The sequence below is a fragment of the Lupinus angustifolius genome, chromosome LG02 (genome assembly GCF_001865875.1).
Source record: "Lupinus angustifolius cultivar Tanjil chromosome LG02, LupAngTanjil_v1.0, whole genome shotgun sequence".
Taxonomy (NCBI): Eukaryota; Viridiplantae; Streptophyta; class Magnoliopsida; order Fabales; family Fabaceae; genus Lupinus; species Lupinus angustifolius.
The window spans coordinates 13656517-13672577 of NC_032010.1; the positions used below are offsets into that span (position 1 = coordinate 13656517).

General features: G+C 31.2%; 1 protein-coding gene across 1 annotated transcript; it reads right to left on the reverse strand.

The window, feature by feature from the left end:
* On the reverse strand, positions 424 to 10083 carry LOC109336263 (uncharacterized protein sll0005). Its single transcript, XM_019572763.1, has 13 exons — positions 9759 to 10083; positions 9375 to 9524; positions 8548 to 8718; positions 7954 to 8097; positions 7367 to 7472; positions 7097 to 7245; positions 6824 to 6949; positions 5868 to 6011; positions 5102 to 5189; positions 3660 to 4033; positions 2255 to 2578; positions 877 to 1107; positions 424 to 781 (listed from the first exon to the last, which is right to left on the reverse strand). Exons 1-13 carry the CDS (start codon positions 9951 to 9953, stop codon positions 647 to 649), a joined length of 2337 nt encoding a protein of 778 aa, XP_019428308.1. The 5' UTR covers positions 9954 to 10083; the 3' UTR covers positions 424 to 646.

Consider the following 16061-nt stretch of genomic DNA (forward strand, 5'->3'; position numbering starts at 1 on the left):
TGCCAATATAGAAATCGAAAGAACAAGTTTAAAGATAAATATGGAAAATAACAAAAAGATCTAGTAGAAGCATCTTTTCACCAAACTTAGCATTAATTAATCAATGTAACGCAAAAAAATAGAAATGTAACGTAAAAAACTTAGCATTAACTTTTGTAAATAATTTGAATTTTGTTTTAAAATTATGTTTTGCTACATATTTAAACATCTTGCGATAGTTAAAGAACAATCAATTTGAGTGCTGTTTTGCTCTTTCCACTCGAGTATGAAATTATATAACACGATCATGGCAGATGCAAAATCTGTAACAGAATGAAACTATCATGGCATGTTATGGAAAAACTGACTTCTAAATAGTGCAGTCAATGTAAAACAATTACAATGTGTCCCAAGGTGGGGATCCACGATCTACACATTAAAAAAAGGAAGAAAAAAACTATAATAACTCAATTAACTTACTTGGCATAGATTAAATGGTATAACGTGATGAGTGTCTTAGACTCGTTGTATCTAACAATCTTTGTGCAACCATAAGCAACAAAGTTAACAACATTAGTTATATATATACTCGTATTGTGGTTTTGTCATTTCTTTCAAATATACACAATTGTGTGGAAGCTTAAACAGCAAGTTATGCATCATTCTCTCACAAAAATGCATCACGTATCAATCGTGCAAATACCCGAGAAGATAATCGGCTAACAATCTCAGGAAGCACTTTAACAGATATGCTCGGCAACACTGGGAGAAGTTCTTGCATAATCTGAGGAATATTCAAAGCCTTCGGCAATCCACAAACAAATAGATAAATAAATATGAGCTCAAAGAACAAATATGCACTTTTGTTGTTAAAAAGATCTGTAAATTCTTCATTACCTGACCAGATGTCCTGGATAATGAACTTCCTGCAGTCAAGAACTGAACCACTTTCTGGACATTGTTCAGTATAACTTCATCCTCTTCAGTTATGGTCGGTATAAGAGCAGCGGGCCTAAAGGGTCCGATGGTAGGTACCATGCTGAAAACTGGGGTTGCATTTTGAATTCCTAGTAATGACATTATTCTAACCAGTTGCTCCCTTGTAACGGCGTCAATGCCCTTAACAATCTGCTTTCCACGAGAAATGATGTGAGAATCAACTATTTAGAAACCCGTACACTCAACAAGTGCACAGAACTGAAGTAGTAGCATTCAAACTTCAATTACTTAGGGTTAGTTTGGGAGTTGGATTTTGGAGGGGAATGAAGGGAAAAGGAAGACTTAAGAGCCATGAAATACACTAGTGAGATGACTGTCAAGCCTTCCATTTCCCTTCCTTCCCCTCCAAAATCCAACTCCCAAACTAACCCTTAGGGTCCGTTTGCGAGTTGTATTTTGGAGGGGAAAGAAGGGAAAGGAAAGGCTTCAGAGCTATTCCACAAGTGTATTTCATGGCTATGAAGCCTTCCATTTCCCTCCCTCTCCAAAATACAACTCGCAAACAGACCCTTAGATGCAGTTTGTCAATAACATTAGTTCATTAAGACAAGATCTAACATTATAGTGTATACCATAAATGCCTCAAAAAGGACATAGGATGAAAGCAAAAACCACACGTAAACTAGATATGAACATTATATCTGATTTTGGAGAAAAATTTGAAGCTGCTTTAGATGAATAAATGTCTGAGGTTCTTGATGTAGGCATATGCTTCTACTAGGATATTCTAAAATGAATTATCTATCTCCTCTCATGAAAGTAGTATATAAACATGTTCACAGGTCGAATTAAAAAACTCATACAAATTCCTACTTATATATCTGCTCATACAATCAGTTAATGCTCAGTACTCTCATATGAAAAGAGAAGAATTATTAAATTCACATCTAGAAAGACATCTGAAGTAAACAAGATAGGAAGATATATTTAATAAAAGCTGCAAATTAACATATCAACAATGATATTCTCTCACCACTTCTACACTGGATAATGATGTACAAATTTGTAGTTAATAATGTCAATTGTTGACTAACAACATATAAATTTATGGTTAACATGTATTGTGGTAATTGCTTACCAGTCAACTATGGTAGAAGTGGTGTAAAAAGGTGCCACACAATCATTTTCCTCAAATTTGTGAGACAATATTAAGCATACAATAAATGTTAACCTCAAATTTGTGTATCATTAACTCGTGTAGAAGTGGTGTAGATAAGGTGAGACAATCATTTTCCGAACATACTCCAAAATCTTCTGAAGTGGTTCTAGAAAGTACCTCATCCAGAAGAAATTCTCGGAAAAAATTCCCCCTATCAGACAGCAAAAATGCTAAAGCGGCCCTTGTTTGCACAGGCTGCTGTGATTGAGGCATAACAGGCTGGAATGCAGACAAGAGATATTCTGACTGACTGGTCATAATCCCAAGTTCAGCCATATTGCCATTCAACTCCTCTCCACCTCCACTTTTGGCAGCAGTAATAAAATTCTCAAAGGCTTGCATGACATCAATAAATCTTTCAGCATCAAAAACTCCAGATTTCCCATATATTGTGTAACGTAGGGCATTCCTTAGCCGAGGGGACTCATCAGTGAGGAGTCTCTGTCAGTGAACATGATTAAGGTCAACTTAGTTTATTCAGAGGAATCTAAATTGAGACATTGCACAAGCTAGTTAGCAGTGCAGTATTGCAAAATCCTAGTGGTTCAGTGTTCAAGGCTATTAGTTATACAGTCTAAATGCAATATTTTGTGTTAGTGATCATAACTATCAAGTATCAAACTTGTCAACAATGGCAGTTATAAAAAAAATCAGATGAAAAGTTTAAGACAAATGAAGTTGTTATTCCTCCCTCATACGTCCTCCTCTAAAATTGGAGCACTTCAAATTAAGACAATGGAATCCCTTTATTTGCAGACGCTAAACATAACATTTTTTGTCCAATCAAAATGCCACAGGCTACATTTTTTATGCATTGCATGATACAATCTGATAGAAACCATAGCCCAAGCCCAACATTAAGCATATGCAATGAAGAACTTGGGGTTTTTCTGGAGACATGTCAAAGTATCTAAATGCCTTTAGTAAAATTTTATAATCACATTTGTTTCCATTTCCCATTGTTAATTAGATTTTTAAAGGGAGTAAAACAATATTCTTGCATTATCATTACTTTAGTCCACCCCCATCTAAATTTCACACTTCCAAACAAACGAGAGTTTTTCCTTGATTTGCCTTCCTTTCTCCTTCCCTTCCTCCCCCCTCCTTACCCCTGATCTCTCTCCTCATAACTCCCAAACATAGCCTTAGAGTTATATTTATAAGGAAAAAATTACAGATAGAATAAGCATTTGGTAGTTGTTATAAACTGAATTGGGAAGCTACTAACAGCTGTTCCTGCCAAATTCAGTTACTATAGGTAGTTAATTAGGAGCTGAAACAACTATCCTGAATCATTGTGTAACACCCTCCCCTCTCTATAATTCCCTCTCTGATTCTCAATACTAGTTTCCCTCTCAGAACTCTTTCATTTCTAGAGTTCCCTGTTTTTCCTTGATACTCTTTGAATTCTTCGTACTTCTGAGAATTTCCTTATCATATTTCCATGTACATATGTTGCTGAGTCAGAGATCAAAATGACATGTGCCAACAAGTAAAAAATAAATACCACAGTATATTATACCTGTGCAATATATGGATAGGCCTCATCAACTAGGGCAAAATCAGAATTTCCAACCAAAGCTATCCCTTCCAGAACCCCAATAGCCCTGATTATAAGGGCAAAGTATGGGGGTATCCTAAAAGGATAATCAAAGGTAATTTGAGCCAAATCAGATGCCAGCTCCTGAAAATTGAAATTTTTTGCTCCTCCACCTTCTAAGGCCTGATCAAAGACCTTGGCCAGAACTGGCAAGATCGGGTCCAAATTGACACCATCTGGAATGAAACCCAGTTTAACAAAGTCTTTAACTATGGCTGGATAATCTCGATGGATGAGATGAGAAATTGCTTCAATCATTCCATACTTTTGATCATCGGTCAATTTGGTAACAAGACCTGTGTGCAACAAAAGACTTCCATCATATACCCCAATTTTTAAGATAGTGAAACAATTACTAAAGTATTTCAAGTTAATCAAGAGTAGCTTGACGAAAAAGCAACATAGTTGATATGACAACAGGACCACTATGAAGAAAGATAGCCAAAGATGCTAATAACAAAGTGCACTTTTCTACTTGCTTAAAGATAGGCCAAACAATATGCAAAAATTCAGACATGATTCCGATATTACACAATAGCAGCTATATTCATATAAGGAGAAAAAATACATGCTAAAAGGAAAACCGCAAATTAAGTTTACCATAAGATAAATTGTTTTGGGTGAACCATGAGATGAGGTGAAATGAAATTTCATCATTAACTGATGAAAGTGTTCTTTATTATTTGGATGTGTTTGAAAAATAGATTACCATTTTGATTTTTACTATTCACATCCTGAAATTATATTGTAAATAATTTATAAAAATACACAATATCAAAACTTCATTAATTAAATATGTTAAGTTTTCAGCACTTTTTGTTTGTTGAAATGCTTCCAGCTTTAAATATACATTTATACCTTAATTTAATACAATTAGAATTAGTTTATAATCTAGCAAACATTTCATCAATAGATAGAATGATATTATTTTTTTCTTGTACAAAGAATTTTCCAGGACTTTATCTCATAAATAACTAACAAGACATTATTCTAAATCTTATCTGACCATTGGTTTAAGTTCAACTAGTCCAACAGTAACCAACAAAAAAATTGAATTAATTGTCTGCTCTGGATTTTGAAACCTACTGGATATTTTAAATTCCGGATAATAAAAAAAAGGAAAACTAAGAAATAAAAACATGAAGATAAATGGTCTATAAAAAAAAATCACCCTTGTGGTTATATTTATGTACTGATACATGAAGAAAATAATCACATTTTCCTAAAATATTTCATTCACCAACAAGTATTATCAAATTAAGGACAGTAAATATAATAAAAAGGCTATATTTATATCTCCTGCTCATAAGGGGAAAATAATCAAAACAGTATTTCACTTCATACTAAACAAAATTGATTTTTACCAAAGTCAAGTATAGCAAGTTTTCCATCAGGAGTGCGGATTAAATTCCCTGGGTGTGGATCAGCATGGAAGAATCCAGTATCAAGCAGCTGAATTAAAATAAATTTATACAGGGTTAGTGAGATTCAATAGAGGACTCAGAAAATTTAAGTTGTGGAGCATACAAATACAGAAAGTTATAGTATTAAAACTATGACAAATTTTTTGTACACAAAAATATCAAATACTAATAGTAAAATGGGCACTAACTCTACATCCAGAACTTATGCAAAATCAATTACACCAGTACTTAAACTAGCTCAAACAGAAAAATTGATAGAGAACTGAGTAACAATCAGTGAATGAAACTCATTTTTGGGGTTTAATGTGATAAAAAAATATTAAAATTATATGTGAACATTAAGGGGAAACTATCATAGAGAATATTATAAACTTGGTGGGGGCAATTGCCCGACTTTAACTACACCTGGATCCATCACTGGCGAGAAGGTACTTACTAGACATCAATACTTTCTTAGGTTTATCTGTCAGTCTTGCAATGGCCACAATACCATATACGCATTTGAACTAAAATTTGAGTATTACAACATGTGTTTTATTGGTGTATACAATGAAAATGAGTAGAACTTTTTCATAAACAATTGTTGTCAGTAAAAACACTCAGATACATAAGACGGATGATATGAAATCACTGCATCAAAAAAATGTTAGTCCTCTCTGATTCTAATGCCATCTAAAAGATTTGTAAAACAAAACACATAAACTACCTGTTTTAGATAGCAGATTACTCCAACATTAACAAGTTCTCCAACATCACTTTCTGTGCTCTGTGACAGCTTCTCTCCATCAATCCATTCTGTAGTAAGAACCCTCCTTGATGTATATTTTTGGTAGGTTCTTGGTATGACAACCTGAAACTAAAACTGTTAGAAGAAGAAACAAGAAAATTCTCCTTGTGACCATTCATATAATTATTAATTAGGTACAAGTACACCTCTAAAAGATAATAAAGTTTTGACAAACATGTTATCCAGACATTTTTGTTGACTTGTTTATTTGAATGGCATCAGCGCTGCTTGCAGATATTGATGAAAAGATGTAACATAAACAATCATTTTAAAGCTAAACACCTATTAGTTGCATAAATTTGTAACTTCATGGCCAAAAAATCAAGCCTGATATTCTCAGTCGACCACATACACATTAGGCATATGCAACTGGAGCCTTGTCCATTGTTAGATGTGAAGCCTTCATAAAAGGCTATATAATCCCATTATGATAGGTTTTAAGACTCAGTCTTGTTTTTTTGCTTTCAATTTTCCTACCATCAAATAAAAACATCACCTTATTTAGAGTGCACGCACAATGGAAAAATAATCTTGAAGGTTTTTCTACATTATGGAAAGTACAAACTCAAAAATCACTATCCCACTAGCATTCATGTATCTACGTCCACATATCACATCCATAAACAGTCCAAACATAATTAAGGAAAAAATGACAAATAAATAACTATTCTCCCATCATGCATTAGTAGACATGGTTTCCTTAAAATTATTTCAACATTATTCAGTTCATGGTAAAACTCAACCTGGAAAACCGAAACAGCGAAAAAGCAAAAAACAATCTAGAAGAGGTCTGGACCGTGGAAAAACCGAACATGCTTTACACATGATTAAAAGGTCAAAAATGATAACTAATTAAAAGTACCAGACAGACTAACCTGTGGTAAGTCTTTCCTCATCATTTCAGCAAACCGGTTTCCATTTTCACCTTCATTCACATAGTCCAACTCCTCGAAGAATCGAGCAGCCCACTCATCAACCAACCCAACCACATCTACAGAGACCTAAAAAATATTTAGGTGAACAAGAAGTTGGATCATAGAAGGATAATGAGTAACTAAGTTAGTGTCACTAATATTGCTGCTTCAAGGATGTGACAATTAAATAAACAGATAGGACTTCAAGTGCCTCCTCAAAAGAATTTAACTTACCTGAGGAAACTTTCGAAGAGCCAAACCCAGGTTCCTAATAACGAATAAATCAATAGTAACTGTCTCAAGAACAAAAGGTCTTTGCACTTTAACAGCTACCAAATTTCCATTTTCCTTTAGGCGGCCCTTATATACCTGTCCAAGAGATGCTGCATAGGTTTCAAAAGAAAATAAATATCTGTTGATTAATTAAATTTAAAAAACAGCAAAGAGAGACTATACTTCTCTACTAAGAAAGTAATATATTCAACTGGTTGTCACGGGAGCTACCAGCAGCAATTGGAGAAGTTGATAGTTCAGAATACATATTTTGCCACGGCTGTCCAAGCTCCTCCTCAATCAGAGCCATAGCTATATCATCTGGATATGAAGGAACCTTCACATTTTTTTAATGGCCCACCCAAAAAAACAAAGGAACCTCAGCAAAGGGAATAACTTAGCATTTCAGAAATCATGTGATTGCATGACAGCTAATAATATCCAATAGCTATAGTACATTAGATATAATTCTTGTCTTGATTCTAACTAAATAAGATAAAACGAACTAATGCAGTATGCAGTTTAAGAGTTTAGAACATAAACATTAAATATCTACCAGTCCAACTATGTTAAGTTTTAAATGTCTTGTTTTCGCACTGCTGGAAGTGCCTAAAGATAAAAATCACACTTGTCCAGCAAATCAAGTTTTTCTTAGTATCCAAGAAATCAAGGTTGTCATATTATTGTGTCTGACTCACAATTTTCCCTATACTTTGCTGTGTGTGACAGTTCTATTCATTTCAAAATGGAAACAATGGCATATGAAGAAAATAAGAAAGCAAGAAAAGGGAGATGGGAAGAAGGAGCAACAAGCTTACTTTATCACAAAGCTTCTGCAGCTCTGTCATTGCTGTAGGTGACAATATATCAGGCCGAATGCTCAATGCTTGCCCAAGTTTTATGTATGCTGGACCCAAAGAGGTCACTATTTCACGTAGTTCAATGGCCCTAGCAACTTCATTCTGGTTATGGAGAGAGCACAAAAGAACAACCACAATTTAAACTCAAAATTGCATTTTAAACAATGGCTATGAAATATAAATAAACTGGTACACATTTCATAAGAAGCTTATATAAATTTATGCATTAACATGCACAAGCCTAAGCCATTCAATACAAAACTATAAAATTCTGTAAACAAGTATGAAAGTTGATTTACTATTTATTTTTTGGTACATCGACTTAATAACACAACAAGTTTACAGGAGTGAGTAACAACGACATAAACCAAGCACTCATATGAAATGGTTTTCATTTTTTGGCGTAAATATATTTAATTATTTATGATGAGAAATCCTCCAAAGCAGAGAAATTAAAAACAATAAACAGAAAACAAAAAATAAAAACTAAAAGGTGAAAAACCTCATTAATGCAGGTAAGCTGCTCAGTCTGTCAGCGTATTGAAGAATTACCTCCTTAACCTTCTTGTTAATCACATCCCAGGCAAGACGTGAAAGAAAACCTCCAGCAACAGATAGTAACTGCACAATGCGTGTTGCAACTGCACGTGGACGTTTTCCCCAATATGCAGAAATGCTGTCAGGATCATACACCAATGGCAAAAATTCACTACTTTCATCTACCTACACAAAGTACAAAATACCAAATTATATTGGGATTTGGAATTCAATCCAATACCACACACCACAAGCAACACTTGCTATTATGAGAGTGCCAGAAGACTGGATCTTGACCATTGAGTTAAATATATAGTTTTAAATAGTGATTGTGGTTATGTTGAGTTTGCCGCAAAAAAATGTGACCAGTCTGATCGTGTTGCAGCTGTAGACACTCCAAAAAACAACAATATTGGAGCCACAAATTTAAAACACTTTTAAATTGTTAAAACACTTAAAAGCCACATGACACTTTAAAAATAGAATTTATTTGTGTTATAATCATGATCATTAAAATAAGAGTGAAGTGATAAGATTCACTAGTATCACCTCTCACTGGCAATGTCCCATGTTTACACATCCCCATTTGTTTAGCACATAGTTACATAGTTACATGGTTCACACATTTAGCCTACAGCATACCACATACATCAGGTTCTTTATAAAAGAAAGTGTTGTAACAATAATATAAAAAGTGACGAACCATATCATATACCGGAACCGGTACCCCGAACCATAGTTTTCAGAAGCTGAAAATATCAGCTGCTCTTAAAATTGATGCTACAATTAAATATTGATATGAATTTACAGAAACAAGAAAGTAATTAAACTTAATTGAGAACCTCAACAAGACGTAGCTGAACATCATCCTCAGCAAAGAGTGAATCACTTAAATTCTGGCCACGTAGACCTCTCATGAGACTCGCTAACTGTTCATCCTCTTCCATCTGCGCTCGAACTCTCTTTATCTCTTTCGACACATCTCCAATTCTCTGTCCTCCATCCAATCAAAATACTCCACGTTATAATAATAACAAAACCTTCTACACCACGAGAAAAGTAACATGTTTCACAAAATGATACTTTGTTTATTAACATTCAGTTTATAAGCAACAAATGTTGCTTTCTGGTGTAGGAGGATTTGGTGGAAGGATATATGATTACTCTAATAATAAATATCATCTATAATTCAACAGAAGGAACTGAATCGTTGAATTTGAAGTTACCGTGGAGACGCCGTTGACGGGTTTAGGCGGTGGAGACGGAGCGGTTTTGGTTTTAGGTTTTGGTTCGGTGGATACTGCGAAAATCCGGTTGGAGCGGCGTTGAAATGGAAAGAGGTTGTTGTTACGGCGGGAAGGAGAGTAGTGATGATGAAAGGGGTGGATTCTGCAAGAGACGAGTTGCGATGATGCGTCCATAGTGAAATGGTGGACTTCACTTTCTGTTTTCTTCTCTCTTTGAGAAGAAGAGAGCGAAAGAGAAAGATAAATGGAAAGTGGAGAATGTGGACTCTGAAGTGAGTGGTAAAGACTAAAGAGGGATGGATGGTTGGTTGAAAGGATGTGATGTAGTTACCGTAGGAACCAGTAGAATAGTCGATAGGAGTCAAGGTTTTTCAATTAAATTTATGTGTTTATTTATAAAATTATTATTATTGGTAACTTTCTATTCCGTACATAATTTAGAGATGTCACATCGTGGTTTAATGAAATAAGATTATGTTAAATTTTTATGATTATCAAAAAGTTAAGAGTAATTATTGTAAGTGATACTTGGGAGGGTTAGTCATACAACCCGAAATCAATTAGTTATTTACTCAAAGAAGTGAATAGATATTTTTAGTAAATACCAAAAAAAATAGGCATAATGTATATAGTATTCGGATTAAAATGAAGCCAAAATCTGCCCTAAGCAACTTGCGAGTTGTGGCGAGCATGACTATATGACTAGATAATATTAAAAATGTTTATTAAAATTTTAATATATTTAATCTATTCTTTATATATATATATATATATATATATATATTTTAACATATTTATTATGCTCAATTTATTCAAATTGATAGATAATATCTTATTTTTTAGTTAAGACCTGATGTTAAGATAACTTATTTATTAAATGTATTATTCCTATAGAACTCTCATCGGCTAACAAAATATAATTTGTGACTTCACTTTATTATATAAACATTTGGATGCTACCAAAAATAATATTATATCAATTTATTATAGTAATGATAATATAAGAATAAAGTATATTCTCATATTAGGATATAATTTATCTTCTTCTACTAATAAAAGTATGATATGTGTACTATTTTGTTTAGTTTTAGAAATATTTTTATAGAAAATGATTAAATATAATACACATTATACTTTTACTGACTAAGGAATATAATTTATCTCCTTTACATCAGGATATATTTTATTCTCTGATAATATATACTCAAACTCAAGTTCATAATGAACTCAATATGTCAAAGTATAACTATCATCAAATATATAATCATCATTTTTACTTTCTGGATGCTAATCATTTGTACCATGATTATCAATACATTTATTGTGAACTAGTACAAGTTAAATTTGGTTGTTGGAGTTCTCTATAGTAAAGTAAATAATTATATTGTCTTTTAGTTTTGTTGTAAAAGTTATTGTTCTTTATTATGTTTTTGTTGTAAAGTTAAATACTAAATTAAAAAAATAAAAGTGATATCTTGTATGGCTTAATGTTTCATCTCATTTGATACATGTTTCTTAGTGGGCTTAAAAGCTGCAAATGACAAATAATATAATGTTTCACTTTATATCAGTATTGTAATTAATAAATATTTATCTTCTAGATATTGCTATATTTTTTTGTTCAAAGTTCACACAACACCAATATTATTATAAGTTTATAATGACATTATATTTAAAATAATTTTCACCCAAAGCTTATAACCCAGTGTTATAATATTTGGCTCGAACTGGCCGGTCCGACCGGTTCAACTGTGAATCAGATATCTAACCTGTTTGAGCCTCTTATCTAATCGGTTTTGCATTAAATTGGGTTGACTCGGTTAGTTTAAGCCTAAAACTAGTGACTCGGGTGGTCAGACTGGTTGGACCGGCCGAGTCAACCAAAAATTTTTTTTTTTTAAAACAACCAAATCGATGTCGGTTTTCAATGAAAACCAAATATTTTTAACTTATTTGTAGTTATATTTATCATTTATTAGTTTACATTATAACAAAATCTTATTTGTTTAATTAAATTTTAAACTTATTGTATATTGTTGTTGTAGATAAAACATAGTCATATGTTGTTTGATGTTCTTATCAACTTACTTGTATCATTTTATAGTAGTAAAATCTTCTTTTTTGTTGTGTAGTTAGATATGATAATGTTTTTAAATTTTGAGTATATAATTATTAAATATTGTTACATAATATTATAATTTTTTTTAGAATTTTTAATGCAAATCGAGTTAACCAGTCCAATCATTGACTCACTAATTGAACCAGTGACTCATTGACCCAATATCCTAACCAAGTCATTGACCGGTCCGAGTTTAATAACACTGTTATAACCAAACTAAAAGTCCAAAAAAAAAAGAAGAAAAAAAAAATGGATAGTCTAAACTTCCACCCAAGTAAGTTATGGCTGGAATCTGATTTTAATATAGCGCGGCTGATTTAGACTAAAAAATATATTTAATTAAAAACATCTAATATGGAACCCAAAACCAATTTTTTGGCTTTGGTGAACCAGCTCAACTGCACTCGCCCATTTTGGCAAAGCTAGTGCATATTATGTAGCTTGTATTTTTTGGGAGCAGAATATTGAAATCTAGTTTATTTGTTACCTTTGTTTTGCTTCATTTCTCTATTAAGCTTGTGGACATTTGTATCCAATGATGTGAGCAGCCCCGAAAATTAGTGTGTAAAAAAGATTTAAAACTTATATAAACTACACTGTAATATGATTTAATGGCAAAAAAAATTGCAATTTATTTAATTTCATACATTAGGTTAAGATATTTTTATTTATTCTCATCGATTTCCTTCTTGTTTAGTTTTAAAATGCACGCTACATTCGAACGGGCAATTATTCTAAACGAATAATGAATAAAGGAATATTTCATATAATAGTTTTAAATATTTAAAAAAAAAACTAAGAATGAACAGATAAATAAAAACAAATGTAATATGAGAATAAAATATTTCATCGTATCAGGGATAATTTATCTCATTCATTTTATGACGTGTTTGACATGTGTCTTCATTTTTATTTTATAATATATATTTTGTCAATAAATATTATGAAAGATTTAAAAATTAATGTTTTTCAATAAATATTATTAATTATAAACATTATGACATATTGTTTAATTCGTGTAACCAATTTCACATCAGTGTAATATTTAAACATCATCAGCTTAAAGATTAATATATAATTAGTATGTCATCAACCATATATTTTTATTAGTTTTTTTGAAAAGTTAATAGTAATTAATCATAGTTGATGGATGATCTGATGACAATATATCAAACTTATACTCTGAGTATATATGTTATCCCTTCACACAGTGAGATTAAAGCCTTTTAGTTGTTATTATACAACTTTTACAAAATATTATAGTATTTTTCATTTTTTGTAATAACTAAATTTAGGAAAGGAATTATGAACAATGAATAACTTATAGTTCTTAATTTATTCATTTTAATAATTAAAACTCATAGTGATATTTTCATTTAGATTTCTTTATATAAAAAATGTAAAATAATTCTGATAAAGAAGGGGCCTTGAGGCATGTTACTTGTTAACCTACCCGCCTCACATTTTGAGCGTGTCATTTCCCGTAGGCTTAGGTATGGCATTGTCTTCTGGCCACGCGTTTTTAGTTGGCCTATTTACTTCATATATTTCGAGAACATAATATATTTGATACCTATTTTATTAATAAGATATTGATTTATTCCTAGAATAATAGAAAGATTAAGTATTTTATTATTAGAAGCAACTCTTGTTGAGAATGATAACAATGCACTTTGTAAAAGATTAATTCCTTACTCAAAAGAAGAGAAATTAGAAGTACCAAATTTTTTTCTATGATTTTTTGAAAGAAATTAATATCTTTCGGAATTCGTGGCTGACTCTCCCAATAAGTGTCACTCCTAGGAATTAAACTCTCAATCTTGTGGATCAAGTGAGACCTTACACCACTAGATTAATGTCTTAGTTGGTTTTTTTCTCTATGATTTTATTTATTATAAATGAGAAATAGTTAATTACTAAATGAAATTTTATTAAAAAATAAATTATCACTTTTTAAATGAGGTTACTGTTTTTCAATAATTATAAAAGAAAAAGTTAATTACACTGATACCTCTGAGTTTTAGTGAAATTACACAAACCATCTCTTACTTTTTTACACTTACAAAACCTCCCATAGTTTTTTTATACTTTCATTACACTGACCACCATTGTATGAGAAATAAGTGTCATCTTCTAAACAGAAAATGTGACAAATGCAATTAAGTTAAACAAAACATTGTATCTTGTGAGGAAACATCCAAATAATATACAAATCAATGTATCTTTATTATTTTTTGTTACAAAATGCATCAACAATTCTAAAAAGTATTGTTTAAATCGCTCTTATACTATACGAACCAAAAATAATAAAGAGGTATCGACTCATATATTATTTGGACTTGTCTCCATATATTATACTATGTTTTGTTTAACTTAATTGCATCTATAACATTTTTGTACAAAAAATTACACTTATTAGTCATACAAGGGTGGTCAGTGTAATAAAAGTATAAAAATTAGGAGGGTTTGTGTAGGTGTAAAAAAGTGAGATGTGATTTGTTTAATTTCGCTAAAACTCAGGAAGTGTCGGTGTAATTTACAGAAATCATATATAACAATTCATATACAATATTATGTCATGATGAGTCACTGTATTCCACTCTTCACAAGAGAATGAATGACTTACATCTATCTAAGTAAGATTAATACTTTTTTTTTTTTATCATTTAATTATATTTCGGTTTTAACTAGGTTAAAAATTAAAAAGTTGGTGATGGTTAAATGGTTAGGAAAGTTGAGGATGGGCAGATATTTATAAAATAGAAATACGTGTTAAAAAATCAGCATCAACTTTTTGTGAGAGACACCGAGGAGTGGCGTGGAGGGACACGCAACAGAGAAAATTTTGTCCTTCTATCATTAAATTTGCTTTCTTATCTAGGAGGGTAATATATATACAGGAGAGATCCACTTACTTTAAGAATAAATTTTTTAAATTTACTTTTCATCTCCGTCATCAATTCTAGGAAATTCAACTGTTTCAATTAATAAGTAGATCTAAATTACTAGATGTCCATAAAATTGATTATTAAGATGTGAAGTAAGTAGATCCTTACTCATATATATATAGAAGAGAGATCCGTTTACACTAATTACACTTAATCTCTCAGCTATTCATTTTCTTAAATTTTACGGACTAAATGAGTGAATGAAATAAGTTATTTAAGATTTTTCTTTTTCTCTCTCTCATTTATTTCACTCACTCTTATGATCCGTTGGATTTAAGAAAATGAAGGACTAAGATTGAGTGTAAATAATGTAACTTAAATTGGGTATAAACAAATATATATATGAGGATGGATCCGTTTACACCCAATTTAAGTTATATTAGTTACACTCAATGTTAACCATTCATTTTCTTAAATGCAACGAACCAAATGAGTAGGTGCAATAAATGATAAGAGATAAAAAGAGAAATCTTAAATAAATTTTAAGTTTCACCCTTTGGTTCATTGTATTTAAGAAAATAAATGATTGAGTTTAGTATAAAGATTTATATATAATTAATTAATATATCATCCACCAATCATCTGTATTACTTTTTTTAAAGAATAAATGATAATTGAAAATAAATGGTACATACATTTTTATCAGCATGGTATGATACAAAATCATTATTCTCCAATTTTGAACGTTTTTTATGATACAATATATATAATAAAGGTTATATACATATAAAACACAGATTTGTTTAAAGTTAAATTATGTAAACTCTTATCCCATTAATATTTTATATAAAATAAAATTAATGAAACGAAATGTTTGAAAATTCATATCATATAGGTCTCACGTATCAAATTTCACAAATGTGCAACATCGTTTAGTAATTTGATTATATATTTAGAGATGTTCAATTTTTTTCCTCAAATTTAAGATAAATGATTCAGATACTATATAATTATTAATCAATAGACGAATCAACATAATTTACATTTTATAAAAAAATTATTAATGATGTAAAAGTTGACTTAATTTGACTTTTATAAAGAGATCTCTATAATATATAAATATAAAAATCATAACAAAAATAGTGCATTATATACTACTTTTTTTTTTGCTGAAGAGGGGGCTAACAATCCAAACTACAGACCTCTAGCATAAATGATAGAGGCATTATCTAACAAGAGATTAACATAACAAAAAGCAGGGGCAACATCAAAAAC